Genomic DNA, 21,649 nt, shown 5'->3' on the forward strand with positions numbered 1-21,649 from the left:
GCCTTCTCAGTCTAAATCAGTTATTTAATACTATGGTTATAATTATCAAATAAATTATAAAAAAGAAAAGATAATACTAGTCGCCTTGGTCTACAATTTATTATTGCTACTAGTTGATAACTTGTTTGAACCATGATAGGTTTAATTTATTGATCCAGTTTAGTCTCGACAGGTTGGTTTACATTTCCGTATGTCAGAACAGCTTAGGGATAGAGAAGTGTAAATCCCTTTTTAGGATTTATCGAACGTTAGGTGGGGCAATATATTATCGACACAGCAATTTACCACCTACCCCACAAACAAACAAACAATCATAATAATAATAATATAAACACGCGGATAGTTTTTTCTTTCTTTTTGGGGTATCAGTTTAGTTTGTATATTATGATTGCTCTTTTTATTGAAATATGTAATTATTTTTTAATTTTTTTTTTCTAGTTTTTCTTAAACTTTGTATATCCTTTCAATTGCACCCCTAGTTTAAAAATATATGAGTGGTATTTATAACTAATTAATGGATTACGGCGAACTGAAGACTTTTGGATGGATGTCAAGGTAACGGTTATGATACGTGGTTATAGTCAACAGCGAATGAGACGAGATAGTGCGATCCACTCCATTTTATCAATAACTACAACTGGTGCCATATGCATATCATGCAACATTGCCTCCTTGTGAGAAATCCATAAAAGACTCTCTATCATAATCAGAGAATGATATATCCCGACATTACCCATATTATTTTTCACATTTTATTGTTTTTACTCGTTCATATAGAGTCTCATTGTTTGTATGGTGTTAAATGTAGATTCCTCGTTTTCTTTTTGGCGAACAAATGCGCGGTAAATTTTTTCTTTTTTTTTTTCTTTGTTACTCCTTAGTTTATCACCACCCTCCTCCTGTCCCCCCAAATTCTTGATTGTTGGAATATTATTTGTCCAGATTTGTTAATAAATTCGATTAAAACAGACTTGATTGTTGATAAATTAGGCAAAAAAAACAACTCAAGATGATGAAGGATGAAAAGACATAGGAGCACATATGAAACGTAACATCGAAATGGATAACCAGAAACAATAAAAACAATTAGAACACCCAAGAATGTACATTACTTTACATACCAATTGATAAAGAGCTATCAACAAAGTAAAATGAAACAAATAGAATTCAAATTGCCGTGCGTTATTCACAACCAATAAGACAACAATTGTTTCATTTCATTTCCCTGCCCCCAATAGTTAAAATGCCAAAAGATATTATTATTATCTAAGAAAAAAGAGTAAAAAAAAAATGTTCCCCTTGTTTTATCCTCCCCTTTCCTTTTCCATACCCCCACTCAATTAAATTACATAAAGTTTATTTTTCATGTTGACCAATTAGAAAGATCCATCATATGGTAATACGGAAGACGTTAAACAAAAATGAAAAAAAAAGAATAAGGATAAATGTTCATAATGATAATGTAAAATGTAACGTATTTCTTTTTTTTTTTCTTGCCTAGATTTGACTCTTTGTATGTTTTATTCATAATCCGAATAACTAAAATTATCTTGTCTGTTATTGTAGGGAAGAAGACCACAAATCAAATCAACCATCTTTGACGATTTATGCATGTGTAATTTAAAGTTGAAAACCAAATGGAATTGTTACTGGAGATACCCGTTAATAAGAAACAAAGAAATAGGAAGGAAAATACTACCCGTTGTCTTGTCTTGTTTGAATTATCACAAAGTTAACTAATTACCGTCCATTATCCGGTATAACCTTTGCTATTTCTCATACACAGCTTGTTCTCCCTATTTTACATCATATTTGTTGTAGTCACCACCAATCCTCCCTTTCTTGTGTGCGTGTGTGTATAGTATCTGTAATAAATCGCCTCCTATGGTATAATTTGTTTATTTGTTTATTCCGGAGATGGAATCTAATGTGGGGGGACAATCTTTCGTAATGGAAAAAAAAAAACTTGCAGGTAAGATCAAATGAAATTGATTGACATTACATCATAGAGCACACTGTAATATACGACTTTACTTAATAAAACCACGGAATCTATTAAAAAAAACATCATACATTTACGTATCAAACGGAGAATAGATGTATAAATGCAAAAAAAAAATGAAAATGAAAATGGTTAGGTATCACCATTCATTTCAACCATCAAAAAGAAGTATTGCTTATACGTAATTGCATGTATATATGTGTGGTAGTAATTTCATATTGGTTAGGAGAATTAAATTAAATTCCAGAATGAAATGAAATAATAATAGACAAAAAGAAAACCTTCAAAGCAAGTGGGTTAAATACGTTCTCTCTCTGATAATGAAACTTCACTCCCCCCTATTATCGCCGTATCTTTACTCATTCTCATATTCACTATTTGTGATCTTCTTAATACTACCATGTTTAAAGACATAATAACCTGAGAATGAGAAGCAAACTTCTAGCTTTGTTCATCTTCTACAGCTTCAATCTTTAACAGAATATAATCTTGTTATTATTGGTTCCTTGTCAATTTTCCTCTTCTCATCGTACGGCGAAATAAAGTTGAATGTGCAATTTCCTAAACTATGAGATTCACATTCATATACTCACACACTATCACATTGCCGACCCTGTTATTTTTAATAATAAGTAACTATACATCTCTTTTTTTTTAACATTCTTCAATGTATTTATTTTTGTGAATATTTCATTTGTTAAATAGAATATATGTACAATTCTTATTGTCGAGATGGTATATGCATTGTATATCCTCAACAAGTTAACAAAGATGCAAAAAAAAAAAATATACACAGAGGGGAACTGTCAGATTTGTCTAAAATTAATAATAATGAAAAATCTTTGAATTCAAAAAGGCAATTGAAATGATGAGCTGAAATGAAATTGATCTTGCGTGTACTACGAGAAATACTACTCAATATAATAATAATAATAATAATACATATAATAGAACCAATAATAACCGATATTACAGTTACGTCACTTTATCGGTAAAGAACATCATAACCATCAGTCTTACCTTCTTTCAATACCCTTTAATCCAATTTCAAGTACAGATGAGATTAAAAAAAAAAAAAAAAACAATGAATAAAAAAATAATCCCTTTGAATGTGTCTATTCTATCCGGAAATTAAACTATAGAAGTGAATATAAAGTCAAAAAAAGAATAGTAAATCCGTCAATAATGGAAAAATGCACGATTAGAATTATCATGAACAATAATATTAAATAATAATAATAATAATAATAACCAGAACAATAGTACAAAGGATTTGCAATAATAAATTTTTTTTTTATTTGCTTTTGCACAAACAAAAGTGGATCCAAATTTGAAATTTGTAACTAATTTCATAGAATAATTGAAATGAACCGGGGATATGCCTTAACCCCAATATCCTACACAGATTTTTACATTCCACATTAAATACATAGCAACATCTAAAAAAAACAAATAAATTAAAGTGCCCTTCTCCACCGATGCTTTTGTTGTTTTTGATTTCACCATTGATTCTGTGTTAAGTCTCGCAGAAGTGTTGATGAATTCCGAAATTGAATACAAACACATATTAATAATCTAATGCATAAGAGATTAATTAGTATTATTATTACAATTGTTACATGATCTGCAAACTAGCTTAAAATGAACAATCTTTGAATAACTATGGGAAAAAAAATACAAAACCACTCGCTTTAGATGTACTTCGTCTTCTTCTTCTTCTTTTTCATCTATTTCTTTTTCTTCTCCATCTTTTTTCATCTTCTCCTTCTCTTTATGAATAATAAATTTTAGTTGAACACAATTGATTATCAAAACCAGTTTCATCTTTGCAATGAAATTCGTTTTTGTTTCAATTGCTTTGTTTTTCTGGTTTTTTTTTCATTTTTATTTTTTCATTTTTGTACAAGTACTGAATTTGAAGTAAACGAACCGTTGCAATCTCGTTTATTTGTCTATTCATATATTCAGTTGTACTTCTTTTTGTAATAAAAAGATTAATATGTACATACATGTAATACAACTTCTTCCCATAAAAAAAAAGAGATCACTACTGTGGTCATATTTCCGTCATGCACATTGATTCAAATGAAAAAAAAGAATTAATCAATGGTATAACGTGATAATCAATTGATGTATAAAACTATATTCCCTCCTATTTTTTTGGGTATTTTGAACTACTCTGTTTCGAATAGATGTCTGTATGTCTATTTGTTTGCATAATACATATCTTTGAAACAAACAATTGGAAGTATGATATAGTTGCTATGTTGAGTTTCTCTGAAAGTTATTGTTCTCTTTTGTTTTGTAGTTTGATTAAAAAGTAATAGAAGTAGAAGTAGAAGGATTTAGGTATATTTTGTGTGTGTCTGGAATTATCTCCTTTTAATCATTTAATTTTTTTGTACACATTTTACATGAAACAGAGTTTGATAATTTTACAATCTGACTATTATACTAATCGGGTAAATGAATCCAATATGTTACCAAATTCAAAGCCCAGTCAGAGAAAGAACTACAAAAAATAATATTCAACGGTATTTCGGTTAAATCTTCATTCATCATTTGTGATATTGTCCTTTATTTCGTAGTTTAGAATTCAATTTCAGATCTCAATTCATGTGTGCTTAACAGCTTTTACCGTTGTTGCTCTCAAATTCACTCTGTACTCATGAGAGATGATGTAAGTATTAGGTAATCGTCAATTGATAGTCTATATAAGATTGGTTTTCTTTTTTTTATTTTCTTACATTTTAATTCTGTAATGTACAATAATGCCATCAATCAACATACATATTTATCAGAAAGATCGAAATTACACAAACATTGTAACATTATAAGTAAATAATAATATTCATATTTTATTGCTGGTTCAAAGAGATGAGTTAGAAAAAATTTTTTTTTTCCCTTACTATTAATATTATTATTGTTATTATTGGGTTTGCAGTCTTTTGTTCAATGAATTCTTGCTACTATTGTCAATTGGTTTTTGTTTATTGTTCATGATAATCAATTGCCTATTCTTTGTATCTTAACAGGGATTACATTTTAATTTGGAACTTTCCTTTTTTTTTCTAAGAAATATTGACGAAACTATTGCTAATTGACAAAGTTCTTTGTTGCATTTTTTTTTGTATATATCCATTGTTCTTTTTAATTCAAAATTATTCAGTTGCATGAACTAAATGTTTTTCTTCTTTTTATACAAATAGAGTATACAGTGAACACTATACTGCTCTATTTTCTTCCATACTTGATCCATTCAAATTTCGTCAACATCTACGCATGAAACAAGACAAAAAGAAGAGCAATCTAAATTTGAAATAAAAAGGGTACAGAGAAAAAAAAGTAACCAATCTCTATAGATAAGAGAAACAAATGGAAACTGTCGGTATGGTGACTCCACAACACATACTTTTTGGTATAAACATTGTGTTCAGATCTTTCTTGCTTTTTTTTCAATTGCATTACTAATTTATATCAGCAACAACAAGTATACATTCCTAATTTTGTACGTTCGTTTGAAATTCGAAAAGAGTAAGATGAAGATTAGTTCGTATACAGTAAAACGCCCCCCCAAAAAAAATAGAAAAAGGCAAATTCAATTGCAAAATACACATGAAAGATGAAAAAAAATATTAAAAGAATAATATTACATATGAATAAAAAGGATCTGTTTGTAGTATGCACATTGTGTTATTTTTAGTTTCAATGTAAATTATTGGTTACGTAGCTTTCCTTTCAAATTAAACTATTCGGCAATTTCGGCCGAAACTTCCAAAGAAAATAGTTAATTGTTTTAAAGAATATGTGTGAGAGTTGTTACATTATATGTTTGACATTTTTTTGTATATATTCTCTCATTATATATGTATTGATTAATTTTTAATATATATTAAGAATGAAAAGAAGTTTCATTATTTAGTAAATTCTATTCTGAATAGAATGTAATTTCAAATTCAATGTACAAAATACAAAAAAAAAAAAAAAATGAAATGAAATGAAATCACATATTGGACACACAGATGAATCGCCGATTTCCATATTCACCAAACTCACACAAAACCAAAAAAACGTATTCAACTTGTAAAATTCATCATGAGATGCATGATCGGGATATTAAAGAAGGAATTCAAGATCCGGACACATTCTGGATTAGAGGGGTTAAGAATTGAAAATACTCACAAAACATTAAAATCTAACAAGCCACATGGAACAAAACCACATGAAAAGAAAAAAGAAGAAAAACAATGATGGCAGATATATTTCTTATTAAATTTGTCGATTAGATCTATTCACTCCTACCCACACAGACACACCCACACACACAAAAGAAAGTATCTTCACATTAACCAAGGAAGTAATTTCCGAGATTGGGTTAGGTTTCATGGGGTCAAACTGATAAAACGAATAATCAATAATTGCATGACGTCCGTGAAGTTAAAAGAGGAAAAAAAAAAGGAAGTTCATGGTTATCAACGGGAGGATACTTGACCCACATTTCACATACAAATTGGGAATTTTATTTTATTTTATTTTTTCATATTTCTGTATTGATTAATAATTTCTTCTTTAAATATGAAATAAGATCAGGTAAAATGACCTTCACTTGCATATACTACAGTAAAGTTGGTTGACTAATCCTAAAAATAACCTGTCATACCTGTTTCATGATCGACAATGCCATGCCCTGAACTATTAATGCTCACGGCGTAGTTGGACATGTTATATGCAACTAGTCTGCCTCCTTTTTTTTCTTCTTCCATTCTTCTTCTTCTTCTTGCTCTAATTTAAAAGGTGGAGGCAATGTAGAGCCAAGATAATATTTTTTTTGAACGATAGGGTTAATTATCATGTAGGTTTTTCCGACATATGTGTTTAGTTTATCCGTATTTCAAATCCTTTGGTAATAAGTGGGGGAGAGAAGAACGAGGAGGGAACTGATATCTTGAACTATGAACTTGTTGTTTGTCACAACCAGAGAATAATGAAAAATAACGCATTTACGAGGGGTTGTGATATTCAAATTCCTAGTATTGCTATTTTTTTTATTTTTATTTTTATTTTTAGTTATTAATCCAAAGCCATCTACTCATCTCCATAATCTTTTATTTTATTTTTATGCTTCGCCTTGCTTTTGACATATGTAATAACTTAACTCAAAGTGAAAATTGCTCTCAATATGACTTCATAATAAACAACCAATCATCAAATCCCGAGGTTTTTGTTTCTTTTTCTTTTGAGAACTCGAAAGGTTTCAATAGTGCCTATCTTGTTTTACGTACTATATGTGTCATACTTGTTTTTAAAGATATTGCTCAATGATTTGAAAACTATTTGACATTACTATGTACTACAACTAAAGTTGTGTCTGTGAGATATGAGCGTTTGAAACCATATGCAATTTAAAACATCGTAACTGTCGAGTTTATAAAAAAAACTCTCATAACAGTAATGCATTATGTAATGCATGATTATATTTTTTAGTATTTGGTTATTTTAGGGGACAACTTTTGTGTTTAAATGGATTGATTTAATTTCTTCTACAGACATTAATTTAGTCTCACTATCTTTGATTGAATACACTAACCGGTGATTAGACGATAATATCAGTTCACTTTTGTAATAGAAACCGTAATGGAAGTATACATGAAAGAAAAAAAAAGATGAAAACCAAAGCCAATAACAAATACTAACAATTGATTTCGGTGGTGTATTGCATGATATTGGATCGACAATATGAATCGCGCTAATTAAGAGATCCGCAAAGAAGTTAGATTCTCACGTTTTGTCTTTTTTGGAACGGTCTCGAATTATATTCTGATTTGTAATGAAGATTATGTTGGACAAGAGAATGAGGAGCAAGAAAGACACACACAGAGAGAGAGCTGGTCAATTGCCCTATTGTTATCGTCTTCTCTACCCCAAATCTTAAAACTCAAAACCATTGCATTTTATGTGTTTTTATTTATCTATAAGAATATGATTTAATCGGGAAAAGATCTGCATTTTTGTTTCTTGTTTTCTTTCCGTATCACCATTTAGCTTTCTTACATTTTCAAGATTTTTCTTTTGCTTTTTTTTTTTTTCTAGTATTGAATATTATTATTCGTTTACACATTTTACTCAGCAACATCACCGGGATTATCTACTCTACCGATTAACACGAGATTTGATTACTTGTTAATAATTTACGATGACGATCTTACAATTAAAACTCTACTGTAGATTCTTTTTGGTAATCCACAACTGGTTATTGATAGTATAATTGAATTTTCTTGAACAACAGCTTAAATAATAATAATAAAAAAAAAAACTTCCATGATACGGTTTCCTTTACTACTCTTGATTCATTTCTAGATACGGAAAACTCCATGTAAGTTTGTTTCCGAGACATACCTTTCATAATTGCTGTGTTACAAAACAAGGGAAAACAAAGCAAAGCAAGACAAAACAAATAAAAAAAGAGAATAAACAACAAAGCAATGGGTATATTTTAGTGCTGTGTAAAAATGTTTTACACATCTTCCCTATTTCTAGTTAATTCTATAAGAAAACTTGATACAATCAATCCACATAATTCAAGGATTGTGTTTGCTGTGTGTGTAGCGAATAAATCTAGAAACCAGTCAACGTAATAAACGTGAAAAACTGAAGAAGAAAGGAAAATATTTTTGATTGATATTATAATCTTTTTTTTATTTATACAATTTAACTTTGTTACCCTTTAATCATTCTTAACATTGTTATCTTTTTGTACTATTGTTGAATATCATGTGGTTTTAAATCTTGCATGGTTTATATTTTTCATTCTTTAAATTTGAAAAATTCATTCATGATTCAAGGACACGAATACAATTGTGTCTGCTTTTGGTTTCTTTTTCTAAAAAAAAAAAATGAAAAGAAGGTCGATAGATATAGGAAATTGATCAAAAATGAAAAACAATAAGACTTGATATTTATTGATTGTTTGCTGTTTAATGTTAGAATCATTATGACGACACACTAAAAAGTGTAAAAAGCATTCTGTTACATCTTCAACGTTACAAAAAAGAAAATTTCGGCGCATAATAAGAATAATATAATCCACACTTTTCGCCATTAGGTTTCAGTCGAAAAATATTGATAGGTCAGGGGTGGGTGAGGGGGTAGTGAAAGAATGATAAGATAAGATAAGTTAAGTTAAGTTAAGTTAACTACAAATCTCAACAACAAAGAATGGTGTGATACATGGAATAGAATTGTAAAAACTTTTGTACTCAAGTTTTGTAAATAACGAGGTTAGAGTTGCAACAATAAAATCGAAAATTACTCAGGGCATCAAACTCACACACTTCGATAATCATAAACACAACATTTATCATTAGAATCTTGCCATCTCGGTAATTCTCGCCTTATTTCTTCAACATCACAGGTATGGTATACCGTAAAACCAACAAAAAAAAGAAGATATAAATTTCATTTCACATGAAATGAAATGACTTTTCAAAACCTATTACACAATGTTACGAATGAGTAACACACACACACACACACACGTATATTGATAAATCAACTTCAAGATATTGTCATGTGCACCCCCATATAAAACATAAGGTTATTTACTTCCAAAGTCATTCAAAATTCTAGATTATATGGTAAACCTTGGCAAATGGTTCATCAATATAATCGTTTAGTAATTCAAGGTAATTGATAATTAAAACCTCAATCCTTAATTGTCATTCATTAGACTGTCACACCGCCGAAAGTTCTTCTTGTGTCAAATTTCTTTTTGAATATCTGTTCGTTTCGAGGGTGGTGCAACTATTTTTTTGATAACAACGTATTCCTAAGTGGAACGTGCATTAAATCATGTAAACTGTTTATGTATATGCAACTTACAAATTTATCACGCTTCCAGTCTAAAAAAGGGGAAGGGAAACTCACAATAAAAGAAAAAAAAAAATCAGATTCAAAGAGAAATAAAAATAAAAATAAAATAAAATAAAACAATAAATTTCAAGTTCAATTAAAACTCTAAAATCAGTCAGGTGAAATATGTGCCTTGTGGACCCGTGTCTTCTAATCTTTCTTTTTTTTTTTGTTTCTTTATTATGATATTTCACCTTATTCTTCTATGTATAGTTGTGCTTGTTTCAGGTTTAAAAAGTAACATCTAGAAGAAAGACGAAGAAGTAAAAGAATTCTTTGATGAAGTCTTATTTGAACAAAAGAACAATGACAATGTAAATACACATGTAGATTAATAAAGTGTAACAAAATATAAACTCAATAGTGGTAACCTTTCGGTATTTCTTTGGGCTTGTATATTATAGAACTTTAAATGAACAACAAAAAGGGCAATAGCTACCACCACAACCACCAACACACACATCTTGAATCTTAAACTTTCAATACGGTGGTTAAGCATCATGTCTAGTGATTAATCTTTAAATAATACAAAATAAAAGAAGGATCTTACAAAGTCATTAACTTGACGACGTGGTAAATGAGTATATTTACAAAGAACAAAAAACAAAAAAATCACCAAAAATAGTGTATTGCGGCTATTCTATCAATATTACGTACACAATATTTATACCTGCAATGATGGCTATTTCACCCTTTTACAATTCTTGCAGAATGGTTTGGATTTAGGATTAAGAGTTCATGCAACTTGTATTTTGTGGGACATTTTGATTAGTATCGTTCTCTCTCTCTTTTTTTTTTTTCCATTATCCGTTTTTTTTTTTCTCTGTATGTCTCTCGCAACCTATCACTTTAGCAATTTTACCTTTACAAAAAGATAAAATGAAGGTTAGATTGCTTGAATTAAATCAAATGAAACTAAAATTCCGCTTAGTAACAAAGAAAAACTTAGAAGAAGTTGAAGAAGAAGAAGTCAAATAAATTAAACAAAAAAACATAAGAAATTGTACTAGAAGTAAAAAGAATGAAGTAATGGAAAAATAGAATGACTTTTTTTTTGTTAAACACACATCAATATGTTCCACAAATTCTAAACTAAACTAAACATTAAACAAGACAAAGACAATGACAAAAGCAAATGCAAATGCAAAAGCAAAAACACCAAGTAGGAAAAATTAAATAAAGAAAAAAAAAAGAATAAAAAGGTTTCCCTTATTGTTGAATTTTGATTTTTTTTTTTGTTTTTGAAAGGTTTGAATAGAAATTAATATAAAAGTTGGGTTAAAGTACCTGATTCAAAAAAAAAAAAAACACATATACGTCTTAAGGTTGTAAAATTTTGTTTCCATATTTTTTTTATTCTATTATACCAACCAACAGCCTATTATTCATTAAAGAAAGTTGACTTCAACTTGATTTGCTAACACAACTCCACTCACCTTAATTGCAAATCTACGAAAAAAAAAAAATAATCAAAAATCTTACACAGGTCACGTGCAAGACTCCACACCATTTGAACACTTTCTTAAGTTTCCCTAATTTTTTTTTTACAACCACACAAAGGGCTCTTTCAAAATTATAATAAATTTTGAATAATTTACAACCACTTTCTTGTTTCAATTTCATATTACAATAGAAAGTACCTTCCTGGATCCCCTTTCATCAAGCATCATTTAAGACAGGGATAATATCCAGAATATCTGTAAACAACAACAGCAACAACAAGACAACCAAGTTTTTTCTTTTAACTATCCATTTTGAAAAAGAATCTCAATTTCATATTTGTCCAACAAAGAAACAGAGTTCGTAATTTCCATTCACTTGCATTTCATTTCACATCTAATTCAAGTGTCAATTTCGATTTTATTTATTGGTTACGGTACACAAGTTAACATTCCATCGGCAATAAATACTTAATCGAATCTCATTGATCATTTTACAATAGAAGAATAGAACAAAAAAGAAAAAAGAAATTTAGTACCCTCTTGAGTTTAATTTCAAATATAAAGACAGGAACAGAATTTCAAATTTGTTTTTTTTTTTTGGCCAATTCACAGTATTTCCGGAATAGATTAACAAAGAAGAAAGAGAAATCAACATCTTGGCTTTTCTATCATTTGCTTCTATTAATTGTATTCTACAGGTAAAATCGGTCATTTATTTTCTTCATCAGTTACACAACTAGAGGATAGATCATCTTTTTTTTTACTTATTCCATTCTATCATTGGAAATTCGAGGTGACTTATATCCATTTCACAAGAGTTAAATTTTAACTTCAACTTTCATTACATATTTCCTTGCAAAGAAGAAACTTTTTTTTTTAAATTTTTCTTCTCTGAAATTTGCTATATTTTTGCGCCTCATACATTGGAACGAATTTTTCCCAGTTTCTTTCAGGTCTGCTATTACATTTATTGTTCCAACGTTTGCGGTTAATAATTTCCAGACCAGGTTAGTTGTATTATCTCCTTAACAGTCAAACGTTATATCTTGTTGAATAATATTATTATCTAAACCAATCAAAAAATATCTTTAAGAATAATAATAATATTACATAACTATAATACAGATAAAAGAAAAAGAGAAGGTTCTAATATTATCTACTAAAAACTTTTTGGATTTTATTTAATATTATTAAATAAGAACGAACAATAGTTATTTTGTGTTCGCATCCCCCCTAGTTAAAGAACAATTTTTACCCACTCCAAAAAAAAAAAAAAGAAACCAAATTCTTTTTCTGCGTTTTTTTTTTTTTGTTTTGTTTAAATAATTCCAGGTGAGTTCTTTTTTTTTTATTTTAGTTTTTCTGACAGTTAAATAATTTCCATTTTTCCATGAGTAATTTGATACAACCTGTCCCTTCAATAACTACTCCTGCTTCAGCTGCTAGACGACCACTTCATATTAGTCATAGTCCTTCATTCGTTAACAATACTACTCCTGCTCCATCACAAGGTTCTAGATTGTCAACTCCAAGCATAATGAATCCTCCAATAGATATGAAGTCAAATAATTTGCTAAATCCTACTACCACCACCACAACAACAACAACCACAACGTCAACACCAACAGGAACAAACAACACATCTAATGATTCAAAGGGAAATAATACAAACTCCACTGGAAAAACACAGGTGGTGTTTATTCATAAATTATACGATATGTTACATGACGATTCTATATCTCACCTAATATGGTGGTCTCCATCTTTAGATTCGTTTTATGTTACCCCAGGTGAAGAATTTTCTCGAGCATTGGCCCAATATTTTAAACATACCAATATAGCGTCATTCATTCGACAGCTTAACATGTATGGTTTCCACAAGGTTAATGAGACATTTTTAAACCAAGAAGACCAACAACAACAGCAACAACAACAATCAAATAGATGGGAATTTAGACACTCCACTAATCAATTTAGAAAAGGTGATACTGAATCATTAAAACATATAAAGAGAAGAAGTTCAAAGACATTGAATTCCCAAAAGGAAATTGTTAACATAAAGTCATTACCACCAACTTCACAACCTACTGATTACGCATATTCATATCAAAGTGAAGAAGCAAATCATTATTTTGCTCATCATCACAGTATAACTTCAATACATTCTCCTGCTGATAATAGACCACGTTCTCCATCCACACCAATTCCACAACAACAATATCAACCACAACAACCACAACTACTTCCGCCTCAACAACAACAACAATATAATGGGCAACCACAAGTGTCTATGCAACAATCACCACAGGAATACATTGCTAGACCATCTATTCCAGCTCATCCTTCTTATGAAAATGCTACAAACTTCAAACTACTTGAATTGACTAATCAAATTAACTTGTTGAGAAATGATTTTTTCCATATGAATACTAGATATGAAACATTACAGAATGAATTAAAGTGTCAGATTGCTGATTCGATATCTGTTTTGGACATAGTGGAAGGATTATCAAAGAATGACAATAGAATGATTTCAGATGTACGAAATTTGAAGAATTTGATCAATCAAAGAATTCAAAGAATAAATATGATTCCAATACATCAAGCTCCACCACCACCACCACCACCAGTACAACAACAACAACCTCTGCAACCTCTTCAGTTGCAAGTTCCACAACCTGGTCCTCCACCTCCAGTTCCTCAACAACAACAACAACAACAGCAACATGCATCTATTTCATCAAGTTATCATCTTGACTCAGCCTCTAGTTCTAGAAACCCTTCTACTGTTAGTGCTGCTCCTCAATCATATCCATTGAACCCACATTACTCAATCTATAGTAATAATTCGGATTCTAACAATGGTTTTTTCAGAAAACGTGAAGATAGTAACAATTCAAAGAGAAATTTATCGGTATATGATCCATTACAACCTGTTCCTTCAAGACATAATTCTAGAATATTAATTGAAGAGCAATCGTCAAATTCTGTTGGGCAACAGCAACTTCAGCACCCAGCATTTAGAAGTCGTGCTGAATCTACATATTCTCCTTTAAGTAATGTCGGAAAATCAAATAATCAACAACAACCAGCCAAACCACCAACTCCAATAAACCCTCCACGTATCAAAACCCCAGTGAGTGAAGTTAAAAAACAACAACAACAGCAACAACAACAGGTGCAAGCACCTCCTCCTCCACCACCACCTCCATCGACTAAACAACCTGTTGTTCCCCCAGTGGTTCAACAAAAGCCTAGTCAAGTCCAAACTTCCAGAACAAATTCTTTACCTAATCCAATAACTGATCATTTAGCTCCACAATCACCTTATTTCATACAAAGAAATTCATTTACTTCTATATATGAACATCAAAAATCTTTGAGAATACCAAGTCCAAGATTCAACACTACAACTCCTCCTAGAAGTGTTCCAGAAAATAAAGAATCCTCATCATCAATGGCTAAAGAAACTAAAGAAACAGTTGTTTCTACATCTGCATTGCCAAGTGTTAGTGAATTGGATAAATCAATTAGAAGTCTGGTCAGTTTACCTCCAATCATTCAACATAAGGATGAACGTGAAGGTAATTCAAATTATAATAATGATGATAACGATACAAACAAAAGAAGAAAATTGGAATAATATTGATTTTATTTAAAAAGAAAAATGTATATATATACGCATAGGGGGATTAATTATACTATTAATTATTATTAGAATTATTGTTATTATTGTTATTATTTTGGCTCTTTTTTTTTATTTTTCTTTTTTGTTATTTTTTTGAAGGTGGTGTTCTTTCTTTATTTTGTATTATTTTCTTCTTTTTGTTTTGTTTACTTTTTTTTATGTTTAATTATTATGACGTTGTACTAGAAATATATATATATATGTATATATTAATGTAACTTTTTATAACATATGATTGAAATGGATGATTCTCTCGGTGTGTTTAAATACGTGTATTAAATCTATTAAAATCAATAATAATTATTCCTTTTATTCTTGTTCATCTTCTTCTTTCTTCAACTATAGACAACCTCAAGTTTGTTTGATTTCTCTCTTTAATGGCTCTATATAATTCAATTCTAATTCATCTTTAACATAAACAATGTAATAAGGAGTAGCCGTATTGGTTTCTAAGAAATTGAAAACTTCACTACTTGGAACTTCAGTAACAATTTCATCATTATATTTTCTGAAAATATCCCTATTATGGGGATCTTTAATATAAATCCAATAATGTCCATAACTTGCTTCTCCTCTATGAATGAAAATTGCAAATATATCATAACAAACCTCTTTGTAATCTGTAAATTGATTATTTATCAGATGATTAATCTTTTCAATTTGAGAATCTATTGTAAGTAATTTAGATGATAAATTATCAATTTCCAGTTGAATAATTTGAATGGTTGTTAAATCAATACTTAATGAATCATCAAGAATGATTCTTTTTTCAAGATATTTCTTTGTGATTTTCAAATTATCAATTATATTCAAAGAAGTGTCTTCATCGGTTTTCAATAATTTAGCCTTTTCATCTTGTAATTGTTTAATTTCTTTTTTCCATTCAAACACTTGGTTTCTCTTGCTAAGAATTTCTTCATCATCAGTGTCTAAATATCTATCCAAATAAATCTTATCACTGAACGGAATTGGTTCAATGGATTTATATGCCATTAGTCTCTCTCTATCAAACATAACTCTCTGTACATGGAATTGAAGAATTTGTGGCAATTCCAGAATAGTTATACTCTTTTTAACTAATCCTTCTTCTAACTTCACAATATCATCATTGAAATAATAATCTAATGCATCATAAATACTCTTTGGATGATCACTAACATTAATAATCAAACTAAAAAATCTTTCAAAGGAAACACGACTCTTCAAGGACTTGTCTAATGGAGTAATTGTTTGCTTTGTTTTACCATAAAACAATTTCTTAATCAAATCATATTGTTCTCCATCTTTATCCAAAGATTCTGGTGGCAACGCTGTTTCAATTTGGTAGATAACATTTTCAATACATTCAGTAACATCTTGTTGTCTACCAACCTCGATTGTGCTTTCTATTTGATCAGTCAGAATTGGTAGTATTTTTGGAAGTGAAAGATTATGATCATCGTCACTAGAAGTACCCGGAGTTTCCAATTCTTCGTCATCATCGTCAACATCATCGTTATTGTCACCGTTTTGTTCACGGGGTGGTAATGTTGGTGGTTGAGGAGTACCCTCGCCCATGTCAACAAGAATTGCATCGTCATATGAACCACCAGCATTGGTAACAGGCTCAGTTTCTTCATCAATCATTGTAACATCGTTGGCATTGCCAGTATCATCTGCTGCTGATGGTAAACCTGTTTGCTCTTCTTTATGCTCAATAATTAAATTATTGTCATCATCCTCATCAATCTTGACTTCAATTACATTAGCTTCTGTTGCCTCGGTACTCTTTGTTGATTTTTCATGTTGTCTAAAGTTGACTGGTTGCGATAATGGAAGGAAAGATAAGTATGCTAGTTCTTTGTTTGGTTCAACACATCTTTGATTACTATAAATCATTTCTTCAAACAAACGACGTAATTGGTAAATAAATTGGCTCGATCTTTGAACTTCAGATTTCTCAACTTTTCTACCCCCAACTTTTCTATCTTCAGAATAATCATCTGATTTGTAATCATTTTCATTGAAAGTCAAAATTAAATCTCTTAACGGTTTGATACAGAAGTAATATTGTAACAATGAATTTAAATAACAAGTATTCCCAATATTATCCAAACCTGCTGGCCAATTTTCAGCAGGTAACAAAGATGTATCAATTTTACCTGTTTTGATAAAACTAAATAGGATTTCTGATTTTTTAAATTCTGCGATTAAACGGAATGCACTTCTTAACAACCGTACATCCGATTCCTTAACTGATTTTGTCTGGAATGCATTAATAATCTCCGATTCGTTGGCTTTATTGTTGATTCCAAGTAATTCATAGGCCTTGTGAATAGTAAGATCATCCATTGCTGGTATTTTCACGCAATCAGGCAATTTGGTTTCCAAATAATTCAATAAGATAAAACTCTTTCGATAAACTGCTACCGATAACAAAGCTTTATTTAACAACACAACCTCATTGGACTCAGTATTAAATCCATTGCGTTGCAAAAGATCATCCAATTTGAATTCGTATGCAGTTATAACCACGTCATCTTCAGTTATTTCTTCAATAGATAACTCCTCAAGTGCTAAACTCTCAGGCAACAACTCTTCATGTATGAAGTCTGTGAGTTTCTCGGAATTTTTGATTTTAGCAATTTTTCTCAAATGATCATTGAAATATTGATAGTTTCTTGAATCATTCTTAATTTGTGTTCGGTACATGGCAATAATCACGTCGTCATCGATTGAGTCAATGTCGTTATTTTCAACTGCCAACCCTATAATCTTCATGGATTCAAGGTAATCACTAAATCCAATCAACTCATGTTGCCTAAAATAGCTATCAAGTTTGGTATTGGAATACCCGTTGCTGCTACTGTGGCGGAAATTACGAATCTGCTTCAAAGAATCGACATAGTAAAGACTATTAGCTCTATCTGATTGTACTGTTAACTCGAAGCATTTTATGATTAATTCATCCGGAAAGTAAGCAGATGCACTAAGGTTGATGAAGAATGGGAACCTGTTTGAATAATTGCTACTGAAGTTGGTAACACTGGTGTGTTTGTCAAATTCGACAATAGTATTGAAAATTTGTGACATATTCTCTGAAAATGAATACTGACTTTGGAATTCATTGGAAGATACCAGAAGATTCTTTGCAAAATAAATCAACTCTAGAATTTTTCTAATATACGATTCTCTTAATCCATGGGACTCGTTCAAATTAGGAGGAACAACCTCGTCACCATTCAGAGTGAATGACAATTTATCAAATAACAAATTAACATCAATCTGTGCGTCCATCACTGTGTTCTTGAGACTAATGGTTTTAATAATATCCAGTGATTTCAACATAACAGGACCTTTCAATACTTTGATCAAGGTTTTAATGCAATGAGTAGAATTTGGGATTGTTTCAGGAGACAAATTAGGATGCCTTTCAACACCCTCCAAGTATCTTTCTTTGATTATCTTTTCGTCAGTCAAAGGAATTAAATCTTCTTTAGAAAATTCCAGGTCAAACAAAGTCACCCTTAAAATTTGACCATTTGGCGAGTTCAAACTCCTATAAAAACTGTCATCAATAATACTCTCAAATTCGTTCGAATCATCTTGCAACAACTTCAAGTCATGATCCGAAACTCTGCTTTTTGGAATCACATGATAATTATGCTTGTCGATAATCTTAGTAACAAAAGGGTTTGAATTTGTTTCGAGAGCAAGAATTCGAAAGTGATAAACTTTCTTTTTTTTATCCAGTAATAATCCTCTCATGATATACAATACTTGTTGTGTGTCAGGAAATTCCAATTTCTCAACGGATTTGCAATAATCGACATCATTGTTGAGAATCAACGTATCAAATGGTAAAATAGATGAATCGACCACTCTACTTAGCTCTTCAGAATAGTCAATTGGCTTACTATTCAACAAGCTGAAGTTGTACATTTCCTTCACGGGAACTGTCCATTTCAAATCATCCAATATTCTATTCAAGGTTTTAAAAGGATACTTTAATAATTCTTGATTTGGGATCTTTGTGCGCAAATGTTGCGGTTCTGGTTGTCGTTTCGGTGGTGGTGGTGGTTGTGATACAGGTGTTGATTCATGAGACGATTCCGATATTGCTGATGCAGAAGATCTGAATGGATTATTTGAATGGAATTGATTTGGTGGGTTTTCTGGAGAATTATTTGTTTGTACTGAAACTGGTGATTCATCGTCTGAATCGTTGTCAATCTGGTTATCAGGATTACTTGTGGAACAGGATGACGATGAAAAATCCTTGTAATTCTCAGAACTCATAATTGAAATGAATGTCAACAACAATTGTCGATATCTACGTGATTAGATCAAATAAGAAGAAGTGGCAACCAAAAAAAAATACGGTAGATTCTGGTTATAATGGTATTAGTAAAAAAGAAAAAGGGAAAAGAAAAAAAGAATGTCCAAAGCGAAATAATCAATGTAAAAAAAAAAAAAAAAATAAAATGTGTCGATATCCGCAATCATACATTGTAGCCCGAAAGTAAAATATATTAGTGCATGCGAATCCAATGAATCTCATTTTTCTTTTTTTTGCGACTGCGTACGAATGACTTTCTGTTTCGTTTGCTTCACTCTCTCGCTATTGCATCGCCTTGAACTTCAGTCGATCTGCTTGACACCAGCGCGGTAACTTTTCGACCCAGAGAATGTGGGAAAAGAGAAGAAAGAAAAAAGAACGAAAAAAATATCTCCAAAATAAACATACAAAAACTGAAAAATCTCTAATAACCTTCCTACCAACAACAATAAAATGTCTCAGCCACAGGCTATAGATTTTGAAAAGATAAAAAATTCATCTGATGGGTCAATCTCAGGTATGATCTCGCTGGGATTTAATGAAGTTGTTGTTAACAACCCATACTTTGCTGCTGGTGGGGGATTGATGTTACTTGGAACCAGTTTAGCATTGGCAAGACTGGGGTTTGTAAAAGGCTCTGGGTTTATTTATAGACAATTATTAGTTGATCTTGAAATTCCATCCAAAGACAAATCGTATCTTTGGTTTTTAGAATGGATGTCACAATATAAACATAGAACTTCACGTCATTTGTCTGTGGAAACAAATGTTATAACCCATGATAACGGAGCCATAACTACTAATTTTTCCTTAGTTCCTGGTCCAGGTAAGCATTTGATCAAATACAAAGGTGCATACATGTTGGTAAATCGTGAAAGATCAGGGAAGTTATTGGATATGACAAACGGTACCCCATTTGAAACCGTTACTTTGACTACCCTTTACCGCGATCGCAAATTGTTCAATGATTTGCTTAGTGAAGCAAAAAACTTGGCTTTGAAAGCATGCGAAGGTAAAACTGTTATTTATACATCATGGGGCCCAGAATGGAGACCTTTTGGACAACCTAGATCCAAGAGAATGGTCGGATCCGTTATTTTGGACAAAGGAATTGCTGAAAGTATTTTGGATGATGTTAAGGATTTCCTTACCAGTGGTGAATGGTACCATAAGCGTGGTATTCCTTATAGAAGGGGTTATTTATTATATGGTCCACCTGGTAGTGGGAAAACTTCATTTATTCAAGCATTAGCTGGAGAATTGGACTACAATATTTGTATTTTGAACTTGTCTGAGAACAACCTCACCGATGATAGATTAAATCACTTGATGAATCATATACCAAATAGATCAATTTTATTATTAGAGGATGTTGATGCTGCATTTAACAAGAGAGAACAATCAGCTGACCAAGGTTATACGAACGGGGTTACATTTTCAGGATTGTTGAATGCATTAGATGGTGTAGCCAGTGCAGAAGAATGTATTACATTTATGACTACCAATCATCCCGAGAAATTAGATCCAGCCTTGCTTCGACCAGGTAGAGTTGATTTCAAAGTTTTGATTGATAATGCCACTGAATACCAAGTCAAACACATGTTTTTGAGATTTTATGAAAACGAAGAAGAATTATGTGACCAATTTTTGGCCAAATATAGAAAATTAGGTTTACAACATGTCAGTACCGCACAATTGCAAGGGTTGTTTGTATATAATAAAAGAGACCCACAAGGTGCTATTGAAATGATTGAAACATTACAAAACCCAAACTCTGTATTTAAATAGACATCTGTACATAGAACAATAACTATTATCCCCTGTATTTTTTAGATAGCTTATCATTTGCATTCAGTAGTCTTTCCTCTGTGACCTCACCTATTTCTCCAGCTCCACCATTTGATGGATCACCTCCTTCTTTTATCAATTCGTTGAGGTAGTTCATATATATCAAGTATATTAGAATATCACAGTTATCCAGTTTTATTGTTGTACTGACATTGGAAACGTCACCTGGATTGAGCTTTGATCGTAGTACTCTTCTAAAGTTAGCCTGCTTGTACGTCTTTCTGTTCTTTTTAATACCTGGCATGTTCCCTGCTGGTGATGTGTTGTTCTGGCGTGATAGCTGTTTCCGTTAGTTATGTTTTGTAGATCCTTGTGTATCGTTTTGCTATGGTTGTTTTCCCTTTTTTTTTTCTCCCAGTTTAAACATTTGCAAAAGTACACTACTTGTGCCTCTGAACATGTTTTATTTTTTATTTTTTTTATAGTTTTGCTCGGTTTTGTAA

General features: G+C 30.9%; 3 protein-coding genes across 3 annotated transcripts; 2 read left to right on the plus strand and 1 right to left on the minus strand. All coding sequences in view use genetic code 12, as the record gives it.

Annotated features, from left to right (window-relative positions):
* Positions 1–12,742: 12,742 nt before the first annotated feature.
* Positions 12,743–14,995, plus strand: SFL1 (Sfl1p; the record flags this gene model as incomplete). Its single annotated transcript, XM_002545828.1, has 1 exon — positions 12,743–14,995. The coding sequence occupies one exon, from the start codon at positions 12,743–12,745 to the stop codon at positions 14,993–14,995; it is 2,253 nt and encodes a 750-aa protein (XP_002545874.1).
* A 396-nt stretch (positions 14,996–15,391) lies between these two features.
* On the minus strand, positions 15,392–19,318 carry CTRG_00656 (ubiquitin-specific protease; the record flags this gene model as incomplete). Its single annotated transcript, XM_002545829.1, has 1 exon — positions 15,392–19,318. The coding sequence occupies one exon, from the start codon at positions 19,316–19,318 to the stop codon at positions 15,392–15,394; it is 3,927 nt and encodes a 1,308-aa protein (XP_002545875.1).
* A 493-nt stretch (positions 19,319–19,811) lies between these two features.
* CTRG_00657 (bifunctional AAA family ATPase chaperone/translocase) lies at positions 19,812–21,146 on the plus strand (the record flags this gene model as incomplete). The annotated part of the gene is made up of 1 exon (XM_002545830.1): positions 19,812–21,146. The coding sequence occupies one exon, from the start codon at positions 19,812–19,814 to the stop codon at positions 21,144–21,146; it is 1,335 nt and encodes a 444-aa protein (XP_002545876.1).
* Between the last annotated feature and the right edge of the window lie 503 nt (positions 21,147–21,649).

This window comes from Candida tropicalis, assembly GCF_000006335.3.
Source record: "Candida tropicalis MYA-3404 genomic scaffold supercont3.1, whole genome shotgun sequence".
Lineage (NCBI taxonomy): Eukaryota > Fungi > Ascomycota > Pichiomycetes > Serinales > Debaryomycetaceae > Candida > Candida tropicalis.